Below are 14,618 nucleotides of genomic sequence, written 5' to 3'. Positions count from 1 at the left end.
CTTTAAACAAATCGGCGGGGATGAGGTCCATTCCCGGCGCTTTCCCTCGGAAAGTCAAGCTTAGTGCAAGATCAACCTCAGTTTCTGAGAAGATTAATTTCTCCCCGAAAGTATGTGTCGGGTGTACTTCACCCAGAGTATATGCGGAGTTAATGTTCTCAACGCTAAATTGGGCTGAGTAAAAAGTTACCCACTCTTCAGGAGGTATATGATTTGCAGGGGTGCGCAGATCGGAATCCTTCCCCCACTTAACCAGGTCCCAGAATTTAGTCGGATTGTTCGAGTTGGAGGCATCCAGGAGGTCCAACCAATACTTGTCCTCCCACTCCCGTTTGGCTTCCCACTGTATTTTCCTATATTGCAGCCTAGCTGCTTTGACTACACCCATATCTCGAGATTTGATTGCTTTAATAAGGTGTGTGTGGGCCTCCCTGCATTTATTTTTTATTATACCATTTCTGGTGTTGGGCATTTGCTTTGGTGGATACCTTCCGACACGGGAGAGAGAGTAGGGATTTTAACTAGTCAAAACAGCAGTTGTGAAGATTAATAATATTGTTGGCCATTTCCGGGCTACCCCCCAACAAATCATGTTTCGACATTTCATTAAGCACATTTGTAACCACAGTGTTAATATTGTCCCATAGAGTTTCATCCTCCACAATCCTGGACCATTTTAACCTCTTCCTATCATTGGTTAAGACGACATCCCCTGTCCGTGAGGCACCAGGCTCCTCCAGTCTCTTTATGCCTGGTAACCTTAGTTGAAGTGACAGAGGATTATGGTCGCTTTCTGGACGGGATACTACTTCCATGTCGACTAACAGGGGCCAGTATTCCAACTTTAACAGAATATAATCAATACTGCTTCTCCTTCGCCCGTTATCGAAGGTATAATTGGCTCCCTTGTCCGATCTTGTACGGCCATTGGTGGCCCGAAATCCTCGAGTTAGGCAAAGGGCCATCCAGTTCACTGCTGCTTCGGTCGCGTTGACAGATTTATCAGACAGCAGGTCAGGAATGTCCCAAACAGCATCCTCTGCTGAGCTCCAACTGTCCCCTATGTCATACAGCGGCTCAAAAGTACAGTTTAAATCACCTGCTAGAAGGATAACATTTTCACTGCCCAATTCAGCAAGATTATGATCTAATACATTCAACAAGGCGGGGCTGCGACCACCAGGTAGACCTCGAGTATATATATTAAACATAATCAAATCCCGATGTCCAGCTTTACTCAGCCTGATTATAAGAAGGTCCGGGTCTGTACAAATAGCTCTGTGGGGTGGAATCCAAGTTATTGCTTCACCCAAATCAGTAAACCCCCCGATGCACGCCCTTTACCCCCTCTAATCGCAGGTTTAAAAAAATTGACATAGCCCAGCCTAAAGATCGGGTCGGGTGCCCAAGTTTCCTGATGTAGGATAATGTCAAATTTATCCACAAACTCCAACCAGTCTTCCGACTGCATACGGCCCTTAACCCCAGCAATATTCCAAGATACTATATGTATTTTATCTGTCATGGAAACTACAGGGGGGGACTTCGGAACTGGTGCAGCAGGGATTACCTGTTCGCCCCCACTGCCCCAAATATTCTCAATACTCCTCGAAATGTCCCCACCCTTCCTAATCTCTATTGCATCATTAGGTGCTAGTATGGTGACCTCCACTGTGGCTGAATTCCCCAAGGTTTCCACTATGTTATGTAAAGACTGAGGGACCTCCTGACTCCGCCTCCCCCATTGGTCCCCATCATTAACAACAGGGACGGGCATCCTAGAAGGTGTGTAATGTCAGTCTATGGCCTCAAGGTCAGATAGAGGGCCAAAGTGATTAAAGAGGAATGGGCGTTGCTGGACTTGGGATGCTATTTCCAAAGGGTGTCTCCTGACTGGGGGTTGTCTAAAAATAGGGCCTGTTGGAATAAAACTTTGTCTGTGTGGGTAAAAATAAGATAGCCCCAATGTCTGGACGTCCCCCTGTCTAGCAAACCTAGCTTCTCTTCGAATAGTATCCACCACCCATGGGTCCCTAAACGAGATTAGGATACAATCTCCCTTCAGGTCCTTAGTGCCATGACCCACCCAATCAACTCTCCTAACAAAAAGTATTGAGTTGGTGAGGATGGGGGCAAGGGTCGGTTTTTATTTAGACAAAAGGTCACTTTATTGCGTAGGTCCCCAAACGACTCCTTACTTCCCGGTTTTAAGGGAGCAACACCAGTTAATACTATTGTATATTGTGTAGCCTCCATAGGGAGATCAGCGCGTGGGATGGTATGCCTATTGTATTTCCCCACCCTTGGGTTAGTATTAATACGCTGAGTAACTGTATCTCCGTGGGAAGGCTGTCGGGAGAGATTGAGATTGAGGTTGGAATTTACCTGAGGAGGAGGCCTGGTGCCTTGAGGTCTACAGGATTAGGTTTGTCAGTGGCCTTCGTCTTAGGAGCATGTGATGAAGAGCTCTCATTTATCCTGCTGGATATAGTTTTTGACTCCCCCCCCCCCCTGTGGGCCTGTTGGTAACTGCCCCTATTGATTTTGTGTTAGTGGCATTACTGGTGGGAGTGTTGTTTACACGAGATGTCTTTGGTGCTATCTGTGTAGTAATAACACCCACTGAGCTAGTACTAGTTAGTTTTTGTATCATAGCCCGGTTTGTGTTCATTACAGCCTCCAATGTGTCTACTTTTGAGGTCATTAGTGCTCGACCTGGCCCGTCCTGTGCTGGGAGCGCGTGTGCTCTCCGCCGACTGCGGAGCCGCTCACACCAGGAAGGGAGGGGCTCAGGGAGTAGCTGAGCGGCACCCGCGAAGCGGGTGTCGCGAAAGGTAGCAGTAGAGCTGGGCGGACAGACAGCAGAAGTCTTCTAACAGCCCGCAAACAAAGGTGATTTCCTGGATGTGGCACCCACTCAGCCAAAGATCACAAACGCTGATAAAGCTGGAGGCTGGGAGCGTGGCTGCCGGGGGAAGAGGCACCAGCTGTGTGACGCTGAGGATGCTGGTCCTCGCAGTCCCCCGGTAGGCACCACGCGCTGAACTCTCTCTCCTGAGTGCTCGACCTGGCCCGTCCTGTGCTGGGAGCGCGTGTGCTCTCCGCCGACTGCGGAGCCGCTCACACCAGGAAGGGAGGGGCTCAGGGAGTAGCTGAGCGGCACCCGCGAAGCGGGTGTCGTGAAAGGTAGCAGTAGAGCTGGGCGGACAGACAGCAGAAGTCTTCTAACAGCCCGCAAACAAAGGTGATTTCCTGGATGTGGCACCCACTCAGCCAAAGATCACAAACGCTGATAAAGCTGGAGGCTGGGGGCGTGGCCGCCGGGGGAAGAGGCACCAGCTGTGTGACGCTGAGGATGCTGGTCCTCATAGTCCCCCGGTAGGCTCCACGCGCTGAACTCTCTCTCCTGAGTGCTCGACCTGGCCCGTCCTGTGCTGGGAGCGCATGTGCTCTCCGCCGACTGCGGAGCCGCTCACACCAGGAAGGGAGGGGCTCAGGGAGTAGCTGAGCGACACCCGCAAAGCGGGTGTCGCGAAAGGCAGCAGTAGAGCTGGGCGGACAGACAGCAGAAGTCTTCTAACAGCCCGCAAACAAAGGTGATTTCCTGGATGTGGCACCCCAGGCTCTTTCTTCTACTCCACCTTTCCTCTCTGTTCATCCGGACAAGGTGGTATTGCGTACACGACCCTCCTTTCTGCCCAAGGTTGTCACGGCCTTCCACATCGGGCAGTCCATTACTTTGCCCACCTTCTTTCCGCCTCCGCATCTCTCGAAAGAGGAAGAGAGGCTCCACCGTCTGGACCCAAAACGTGCGCTCTCTTATTACCTAGATCGCACACGCCAGTTCCGGGTGGATGACCAACTCTTTGTTGGTTACATGGGCGCGAAGAAGGGAAAGGCAGTACACAAGAGGACCATTTCGCGGTGGATCATCTTGTGTATTCAGGCATGTTACTCCGTGGTCAAAAAGGAGCCCCCTGCTAGATTACGGGCTCATTCCACTCGAGCCACGGCAACAACAACTGCCTTGGGCCGAGGAGTCCCCTTACAGGACACTTGCCAGGCAGCTACGTGGGCCTCGCTGCACACGTTCGAAAGACACTACTGCCTGGACAGTCCAGTCCGGAGGGATGGCTTCTTTGGCCGTTCCGTCCTCCAGGACTTTCTGGTGTGATATTGGTTCGCAGACCCACCACCGGGGTTGGTATTGCTGGGGTATCTATTCTAAGGTAAGGAATCTATCACTAACGTGTCTCTTTCAGATGCACAAGTTACTACTTGTGTAACAATATATCTGTAAGAGACATTAGTTAGTGATAGATTCCTTACCGACCCACCCATCCTCCTCGTTCTGCGAACCGATATCTAGGGTTAAGGTCATCTCCTTTCAGGGCCCTAGTTTCATGGCACCAGTGTTGGTTCTATCATGGCTCTGCGTATCTGGCGCGGAAAAGCTGTGTTTCAGAACTGACGTTAGCGCGCATGGGCGGCGTCCAAGTACTCCGACGACGTCATTCCGGCGCTAACGACGCCGACGACGGACGCAGAGCCGCAGACGACGCCTACCGACGCGCAGGGGTATTGCTACGCAAAAATTTCCGGATCCAGTCTGACACCTGGGGATATTCTAAAGTAAGGAATCTATCACTAACTAATGTCTCTTACAGATATATCGTTACACAAGTAGTAACTTGTGCGATATCCCCATTGCGGATGACGGATTGCGATATCTAGGGATATTTATAACCCTGGTTCCTGCTAAATTCTATGGAACCAACTTGCATAGCCCCCTGGTCCGTCTATGAACGGACGTCAAACACTGGCATGGCATTGCGGTGACTTTTTAAAATGCTGGCTTTGCCACAATTTCTATAACCATTACAAAATACCCCATTTAAGGTCCCAGATTCATACTTCTCAGACATTGACAGTGCGGTTAACACTTTGTTGTGGGACAGTGGGGCACCACGTATTGCGCGGCTGGTTGGTACGATGGTGGAATTCCTCTGCCTGACCTTAGGCTCTACTATTGGGCATCACAATTAACAGTGATTAACCGCTGGGTATATAGCTCCCAGGACGAACCAAGTATCCACACTGATTTATGGCTAATGGGACAGGGGGGATATCGAAGAGCCCTATATACAGATCCCAAAAAACTAGGCCTTACGTGACCCACGGCTTGAACAATAGAAATCTGGCACACAGTTAACAGAAGACTGGGCTGGGACAAAACAATCACACTAGCGAACCCACTCTGGGAGCCCGCGTGTCTGGGTTGCCTAAGTACCTAACCCGGTTTTGATAAATGGGATCTGATTGGTATCTCGACAGTTAGGTATATGTTGAAAAATAAGGGATTGGTCACATTTATAGCACTTCAAAAGGAATACCAACTAGCGTCATCTGAAACCTTCAGATACCTGCAAATCACACATGCCATAAAAGCGGTGCTGCAGAAGGAAGGCCCTATCCCCGAGTCATCCCCACTCGAGTATAGACTGCTATCATACCCAATGCCCAAGAAGGCTATCTATTTAACATACACAAAATTGATTACTAATCAACCAGATCCTTTGACAAGACTTAAACAACATTGGGAGACTGATGTGGGTGTACTAGAAGATGACGACTGGAGGGACGCCCTGACCGCCCTTAGGGAAGTTGCTATCCACATGAGACTGCCACTGGTCCAACTTAAAATCCTACACCGAATTTACTTATCTGCGAATGTTTTGATGATGATGGGAAAACTGACTGTCTCTCACTGTTATCGTCAATTCTCCCTTGTGGGGACTTTTTCACATACATACACCATGGGAATGCCGGACCATTCAAAACTACTTGCACACCGTGACAAATCGGATGGAGGCTGGAGAAGGGGAAAAAGCTAAATCCCACCCCGAAACTCTGCCTACTAAACGTTTGGGAGGCAACAGATTTAACACAAACTGAACAATCATGGGTTGCACTAGGTTGGGCCCGGGCGAAACATAATACTGCACAAAAATGTTGAGTTGGGGAAACGCCACTGTTGAGCTGATGGGTGGGAGATATGGATAGGGCGATGATAGCTGAGAAGAATGTTTTTAAAAATAGAGGGTACCCCAAAAAGTGGGATAGCAAATGGACAGCATGGAATGCACAGAGGCGAGATATGACTGTCCCCTGCAATAGCAATAAAGCTTAGCAGAAGGGTGGAGGGGACGTAATGTTAAACAAATGACGATTGTTAATGAAATACTACTTGCATATGTCTGGAATGGCCATTTGGCTGAAGAAATGTGCTGTATTGTACGCAATTATGGCCAACCTATCAATTGTATCACTGTGCTTTGTTTTGTTTAAATGAAAAAGTTTTTTTTTAAAAAGTGCCAAGCTGTTGACCCTTGTTCAAGTACTATTACCAGTAAACTAAGAAGCGGACTACGGGAGCAATGAGTGATTACAAGCTCCAACATATTGGCCAATCCAGCTGTAATGCTTCGCTTTAATATTCTGTGTGCCATCCTTTTAACGTACTGTTCTCAGGGATCGGTACAAACTGGAGTCTACCTAGGGATCAGGGAGAACAGGTGGGCAAAGCGAGCCAGCTTTGTCTTAGCTAATGCTCAGGTACAGGATAAAATGCGAACCACTCTCTCTCCACTGGGCCATTCTTACCTGCACCATGAACCAGGCCAGGGAGGGACTTACTCTTAGCTCTACCTGTAGCCACAGACTAGGTTACTACTTCTGCCCTCTAGTTGTATGGCTTTATCCAAATCACATAATTAACCATGTGGGACCTGCAGGTGGCTACAATGTAAACCAAGTAGGGGACAGCACTTATTGTCTTTAGAATACTCTAGCGGTCATGCCAAGTAACCTCCAAAGTCTCAGGACAAATCACCTTCTAGATTAAGGATTCCTTCCATTCTGGTGATTAATAATTTGCCAGACTACAAATGCATGAGGTCTTGGCTAGTAAGGTGAAGGTTATCATTTGCAATGTGCATGAGATTAGCCCTTTTTCTTCAGAGGCCCAGCACATAATTAATTTTTTCATGTGTTGGTCAGCAAGATTTGTTTTCTAACCTCGCTTACCAAAGCAGTGAGGTCAGTTAGGTTGGCTGTAGGTGGCTTCAATTGAACAGATTTTTCCGCTTTTCTGAGGTCATTCCTTATAGAGAAAAGGGAGGCATGGCGAAAGGATATCCCACTTCCTCCTCAAGGGATTTTTAAAAACACTCATCATGCTCTTCAAAGTTTATGAAACTTCTCAACCAAACTATTTGACAGGTGATGGTGTAATGCAGAAAATTGGTAGTGTAAACTACACTCATTTTTTTCATCTATGGGAATATGAGATTGTTTCTTCTGCTGGATATCACAGCCCTGGAAAAAGAACCACGGCTGTATGGGGGCAGTGGAACTCAAAGCTCCACCTCAAAAACCCTTTCTTGTTTAATGTACTACAAAAAGGTAGGTATTGTCTGACTTTATGGGGAGCTCTAGGGGCTAACGGTGACAATCCCACCATGTCAAAGTGAATTCCAACCACTGGTTCTAGTACAAGGGGAACCCATGGCTTTCTTTCTCACTTCCAAGAGTATTAGCAAGTTAAGCAGCCCCGACAAATCCTCCTAGTATTTCCTATGTGTTGGTGACAAGGGAATCCTGCTGTTCTATTTTTAGGATACAACAAACATATTACTTATACCATGATAAGAATCTACGGGTCAGCTGTAAATCAGCATATTTTCCAATGCTATCTTTATGATTCCAGTAGTTTCATCTTTGTCCTGCTCCTCCCTAATCTCTTCTGTTATCCCGGATTCAAAAATATTTCTTTCTATCAGATGGTTTCAGCCTTGAGTATCTGTTCACCCTCAGAGCTGTCAGACTCCTATACATCTATAGCATGCTGCTTTGTACTCTGTACCTATTGATTCTCCCTGGAATCGTGCTCTGGTTTGTGCTCTTTGATGGGCCTCCTCAGGATTATGTCTACCATTTCTAACTCCACTTTGTCTTCATGCAGCAGGAAAGCCATGATAAGTTGTTCCACAAGCCCACCATCTGCATCTGAGTCTGGTTTTCTAACAATTATGTAGAGGATTGTGTTATGTGTATTAATACAGTACTTCTTGTTTCCTAAAGTACTGGCTGGACAGTGATTTATTCATTGGTGCTTGACAAGCCTTGACTGCTCTACTTCCCTACTCTGAGGGTCAAGTGCAAAAGGGGTGTATTTGGTGCTCTGTTTTGGGTCCAGTAGCAGGGTTAAGCTCAAGGAGATCAACGATAAAAGATTTTGATTGACACGATCAGGACCTAGTATTGTCCTGGGTCTCCTGAAAAAGTAAATGCAATTTGTTTCCCACACACTAATAAACCTGCTTTAAGAAACAAAATAAAGTTACTTTTTAATATGGAAGATTCAGAAATGAATTAAAAAATTAGAATCTATCAAACAAATGCATCAAAGTGAGAAAAAGACTTTAAAATGATTCCCGCCACTGGGTCTCTTGTCCCAACATGGAGAGCTGGGAACTGTAATGTACTCTCGTAACAGGCTTCCGGCTGTGAATCAGTGGGGCCATTGTTTCTCCTACTTAGGTCAGCTGCTGAACTTGGTCCTTCATCCTTAATATTCAGTTGTACCTCAGTCATCAGACATTCCCAGCTGCCTATCATCAATCATGTGTGAGTTGGTGGCAAGGTACTGCTCGGCTCCAGTGAACACTCCACCATGAAGCATTCAGCCAATAAGAAGATATAAAAGGGAAGGCAATTGATTGTCTTCCCCTCATGTTGCACATTCATTTGCACTCTGTTCTGTACATGCAGGTCTCAGAAGAGACCCATTGGCAGTTATTGCAGGTTTTGACATGTTTACAGTGCTGGGCTGCTGTTCATTCAAGTTGTCTCATCACTTCATCTTTCATAGTGTCATGCTTTGTTTTTTCACCCTTTCTTACTCAAGTATAGCCTCTGTTCTACAGGGAAAAAAGGATAGCTCATTAGAGCTGCCACTCTTTCCCCATAGATTTAGATTCCTTATCGAGCAGGCTAACTTAACTGAGCCCTAACATCAGCTTAATGTTAACGGGGTCAAAGGTACCTGCAGTTGAAGAAGGATGGCCTGAGCATACTCGCAAGTCTAACTGCATGAGGACTTTTTGCAAGCTTCTCCTTCTCTAAAGCCCTGTCTCTCTTTTTAATTTTGCCTCTCCTTCTCCAACCCTTCATTTGTCACACTGTGGCTTCGCTATCCCTTACTCTGTCCCTTTTTGATATATTGTTTTACTGAAGTTGTTTAATCTTTGAGTATCTTTGCAGATTTGGGGAAGATTTTCACAGCTGCGCTGGCGAATGCCCAGATACTGATCCCCAGCGATAAGGCGAGTTTAAGCAGCATGCTCCTGGAGGGGCACACACTCCTTGCTTTGGCCACTGCAATGTACACATCTGGTGGCATTGATCAGGTAATATCCTGTGAACGATAGCAGTTTTTATCACTCACCCACTTTTGAACAAAGTTGAACAAGATGCTCATCCTTCCCCTTGTTCACTACACTTTCCTGTTATTCTCCCAGCATCCCCACTGCTGACCGCCGTATTTCCCATAGCTATGGTGCCCTCTTTGCTCCCTGAAGAACCCCAATCGTGCAGGTACTGACTACCCGAGCTTTGCTGCCATGTTTACTCTTCCCCAAGTCACACTTTGTGTCACTGTCTTGCAGAGGTCCACTACAAATGTCACTCCTATTCAAATTAAATAGTTGAGTTGAAGGTATGCCCTTCTCTTATAATGTATGTAACTGCAGTGCTTCAATAACTTCCCGCATATTTAATTTATTTTTAGACATTGACGAAACCATAAGGACAGCTGATACGAGTTTTGCCCTGGAACGTTTTCAATGTGCTTTTAAAATTTGTTCTGCAGGTCTGTAAGAGAAGATAACCTCAGATCCTGGCATCAGAAATCAAATCCAAGTTTACAGTTAAGGTTAAATCTGGTATCCCATTCTCATCTAGAAAGACATCCGATATTTCCTAGTCTTGTATGTGCACTTCGTCTGTTACTATCTACCTTCAGCTAAATAGTCTGTGACAATCAAGTGCAGGGCCCCAGAACTACTCTGCCTCAAGCTGTGTTGCTGATGTCCATTTCTTTTCAAGCTACTCTTTCAGAGAAGCGCCATCCCCATATGTTCAATATAATTTTTCTGTACTGCAAGGCAGGACTTCCAGTGGTGTTATCCCATAGAAATTCAATTAGGATTTTATCGACTTCTTATAAAGGAGAGCAGTAATCAACCTTGTAGAATTAGACACATATAGATCACAGACAAAGATAAACTAAAAGAAATGCAATTTAAATACATTACAATACAGGTGTCTTCCAAGCATGATCAGAATGAACAAATGCACAATTGTGCATTAGAATTGCATGCCCATAATATAATAGTTCAGGCAACCATTAAAGTCCATGGGAAGAACAAACATTGTCTTATGCCCTTTGATGGGACTGGAAATCCAAGCTGCTGAAATTACCCTTACGGAATGGTACAGTAGGTTGGGGGAGGATCAGAAGAAGATTGCACTTACAACTTGACTGTAAGGGTTTACTAAGAAATGGGTTATTTCCAGGGGAATCAACTTTGATACATCTGATTCCCCCCCCTCCCACAGTATATCCACATTTGTGGCTACATTTTTGCCTGGAGATTTCTAGAGGGAAATTCTAATTACTAGACTTATTGGAAATCATAATTGGATCTGTAGTGTTTGTTTCCTTGTCCCCAACTCTGTTTATGGTGTCCCTCAGTCCATACTTCACTCCTGCTGGCCCTCTCCCTCGACATCCCTGCAGTGATCTCACATTGAAGGCCAGATTGTTGTCCCTCTGTGCAGGCCCGCTTTCATCCCTCTCCCCAATGCTGCTGTTCTCCTCCTTTCCGCCCAATTTTATCTCATTTTTAGGCCTCACTGGTGTCCCTCTCCCCACTATAGGTATTTGCTCATCCATACTGCAATTTCTATTCTCTCCACAGTTGTCTATCTACAGGTTCTACTGCTGTACCTCTCCTTAGGCCGCTAATGCTTTTGTAACTATATCCATGTTCTACTCTGCTATCCCTATCCCCAGACCATACTGCTGTTCCTCTTTAAAGGTTTTATTACTACAATCCCTCTCGCCTATTTTTCCATGAAATCTTCACTTCTTTCTTCTGTCTTCAGATTGTTGGTGTGCAGGAGCCACATGAGGCCTCTCTAGAGACGGTGGATCCTCAGCTTCTGAAGGTGGCTCTCACTCCATACCCGAAACTTAAGGCAGCGCTCTTTCCTCAGTGGACGTCTCACAGTATAGCACCTCCCGACATCTCGCTCTACCATCTCATCCAGGTACTGTATGACATTTGGTGGGGTCTTTGCACACTTGGTCGCACCAGCTACTCTGTCCTGATGCAGCTGGTCTCTGTTCCTTGACTGAGGCAGTATCTACATCCTCACTGAGGTGTAATCTGCTCCCTGACTCATAGAGTTGTCTTCTGCCCCATAACTTAAAGAAGTGTTGCCTTCTTCCTTACTGAAGTGGCCTATGTGTCCAGACTATGGTAGCCTTTGCAACCTCAATGGTGTGTGTTAGTGGTCTCTTCTCCCTCTTGGAGGAAGCCTCTGTTCTTTGATTGAGACAGCCTTTTTCCTCTGACTGGGTGACTAAGGCCTCTTCTCCCTATCCCATCTTATTTCTGCTTTCTGCAGTAGGATTCCAGTTGCACCTTACAGTGGGTCCTACATAGGCTGAAACTTGTATGGGATTGCTTGTAGTTTCTTCTGGAGGGGGTCTCACCTGGTAGTTCTGGATATGAAGAGCAGGGTCAGTATTGATTTACATAAGTAGGGGCTCTGTCTAAAGTGGCATGATGGACTAGAATGAGGTACTTGGTGTTCGCCAGCACTCGAGATTATTTCAAGCATTCCATCTGTCACCTTGATGTTTGTTGCAATTGACAACCTCTGTGCAACTGGTATGTCCAGGCATGGAATCCGTGCTCTCTGTGCCAACTTTACCCGGCTCTTTACCAGTGGACTGTCAGGGTGGAAGCTGTTTTCACAGCTGTGCGGAACGGTTTTGTTCCGGAAGGCTGGAACGGCTTCAGCTCTTGGCGCTTTACATATAAACAAAGCGAAACAAATGGTTTTAAAGTTTGCTCGCTTTACAACCATTTGTTTTTGCATCTGTTTAGTTCCTGTCTCCTTCAGGGTCCCTAGGACCAGGAGCAGCGCTGACAACTACGGGGAAGGAAGGCGAGGGCTTGTTGATGCTTGGCTCAAAAATTCCAGGGAAGTTTTGATTAGCGCGACTTAAACTATTCTAATATTGATGTACCAAATTAAATGCATTATATCAATGTTTCTTCAAAGGTTTCCTTGGATTTTACTTGCAAACAGTACGATGTTCTCACACACAACATCCAAAATGTAATCCCTTATGTTGTGGCACACAATTAAAAAATATAACCTATTCTACTGTTGTCTAGTTTTCCAGACAGTGCTAGATGTTTATTCTGATCCGTCCGGTAATGCAGACTGTTTTCAGAGTCCTGGGACGCAGAAGACTTTAATAGCACGCTTTCATCTGATTTTTGTTCATAAACAGTGTAATTAAGATATCAATCCACACATAAAGATGAGGTTCATGTAAACTGTGTTCATTCATCTTTAAAGCGTCCCATTCACTTTCCATCTCCATGATCTTGCAGCTTTAACCAATTGTTTTATAGCTGCATCTCATGAAAGCCGCCACAGCATTTTATATTCCACGTTACTAACATTCCTTTGCTCCACCAAAAGCACTTAAAAATTCCAAACAATGCATTTCTTTATGAAGTTGCTATTTCAACTCATTTTAGTTTAATACATTGAAATATACCATTACATAGAGTGGCAATTGTTAGAAGTGATTGTAATCATGAACTTAAAAACATTCATGTCCCACCACCCTAAAAACAATGCTACTAGAGAACCAAAATGAGAGTCAGTTGTCTTTTGTCGCCTATATGTTGCCTATAGTGTTGCTATAGATGGAGTGACATTACAGTCTTTTTTTTGTACAGAGCATACCCTAAACTGATGACAGAGAATGGAGCAAATAGGTCTGGGCTGACACAGATACCTATGTTAATAAACTCAGCATAAAGAACAGGCACGCATCACCTTGGCTCCCTTGAAGCTCAGAAGGGCTAAATTAGAACGGGGACAACTCGAACGGAAATGGCAAAATACTTATGAGTTGGCACATAAAGAAATGTTTAAGGGAGCGCTGCTTAATTATAAGAAACTGATCATCCAAGCTAAACTGTGCTTTTAATTTATTAGGATTAGTGAAGCTCAGACTCCTCAGCAAGAGATCTTTAAGATCATGAGGGACTTTTCATCATCTGACAGAGTTTGCCAGTCGGTAGTGGCCACTCAAGCTTGCTGCAATTAATTCAATGACTTCTTTCTAGAAAAGATTTGCTTGATCAACAAATCAATAAAAGGTAGCCCAGTGGTGGAGTGGCTTGATGCAGAGGACGCAGCGGAGGCAAATGTTTCTCTAGCTGAATTCACTCCACTGGGAAATTATGCTAAGGCTCTTGGGTAAAACTAAATCAGGCTCCCCAAACTACCCTCTTCCTCCAAAAGTGATAAAACCTTTAGCTCCAACCATATTAGAGCCACTTGGTAAAGGGCTTTCCTACAGACAGGTGTGGTTCCGAGTTTTTTAAAAAAGGCAGTAGTAGACCCTCTGTTAAAAGAAAGTTGATGACGACCCAACTATGCTAAAGAACTGCATGCCAATTTTTCTGCTCCCCGTTTGTGCCAAAATATTGAAAATCTATGTTGCACAGGAAATATGTAATCATCTTCAAACTGGAGGATAGTTATATCCCAACAAGCTGGGTTCTGACCACTGCACAATACTGAGACAGCCCTCATGACTGTTATTGATGATTTGAGGATGGAAACAGACTTTGGCCAAACTATGGCTCTAATATTGTTAGACTCATCTGCTACTTTGGACACAGTGGATCATGGGCTTCTCCTACAGTGTGTGAGAGCAGCAGGGATTATAGGAACAACATGTAAGTGCCTCGGCTCCTTCCCAGACAACAGATCTGAAGCGGTACCCCCTATTAAAGCGGGCAAAGTAAATGCTGACTGTGGAGTCTCAGCCCTCTCATTCCACTTGTTCAACATACATCTGCAACCCTTGATCAAGGAGCCAGTTAGAAGAGGATGTCAAATCTTTAACTATTCTGATGACTCCCAGAACCTATTCTATTTGAAGGATCCTCACAGGTCCCACTCTCCCTTCAGGGGTAGCAAAAATCTTAGGCATTTTAGTGGACTATCATCTGAATCCAAAACCACAAATCAACAGTGTGGTCTTTAAAGAAGTATTCATGCCAGTTACACCTATGATAGCAAGTATGTAGACTGTGGAAAAAGGGAACCCAGAGTACCTGTTGCTTTTAACCTAGATCCCCTAGACTTTTGGGAAAGGGAATCAGATGCTTTGAAGCACAAATGCAATGGGTTCTTTTAGGAGGCTAGTGTCAGTGGAAGTAACCTTCTTTCCC

At 45.4% G+C, this 14,618-nt stretch overlaps 1 protein-coding gene across 2 annotated transcripts in view; it reads left to right on the top strand.

The window, feature by feature from the left end:
* SPG11 (SPG11 vesicle trafficking associated, spatacsin) overlaps nt 1–14,618 on the top strand; it is a 639,585-nt gene that overhangs the window by 278,498 nt on the left and 346,469 nt on the right. For both annotated transcript variants that reach the window (XM_086957913.1, XM_086957912.1), the window contains exons 19-20: nt 9,325–9,470; nt 11,230–11,394. In XM_086957913.1, coding sequence (XP_086814039.1) covers nt 9,325–9,470; nt 11,230–11,394 — 311 coding nt within the window. The remainder of the gene's footprint in view (nt 1–9,324; nt 9,471–11,229; nt 11,395–14,618) is intronic.

Source organism: Lissotriton vulgaris, chromosome 2_1 (assembly GCF_964263255.1).
Source record: "Lissotriton vulgaris chromosome 2_1, aLisVul1.2, whole genome shotgun sequence".
In the NCBI taxonomy this organism is placed as follows: Eukaryota; Metazoa; Chordata; class Amphibia; order Caudata; family Salamandridae; genus Lissotriton; species Lissotriton vulgaris.
This window is presented reverse-complemented; position numbering and strand designations above follow the sequence as displayed.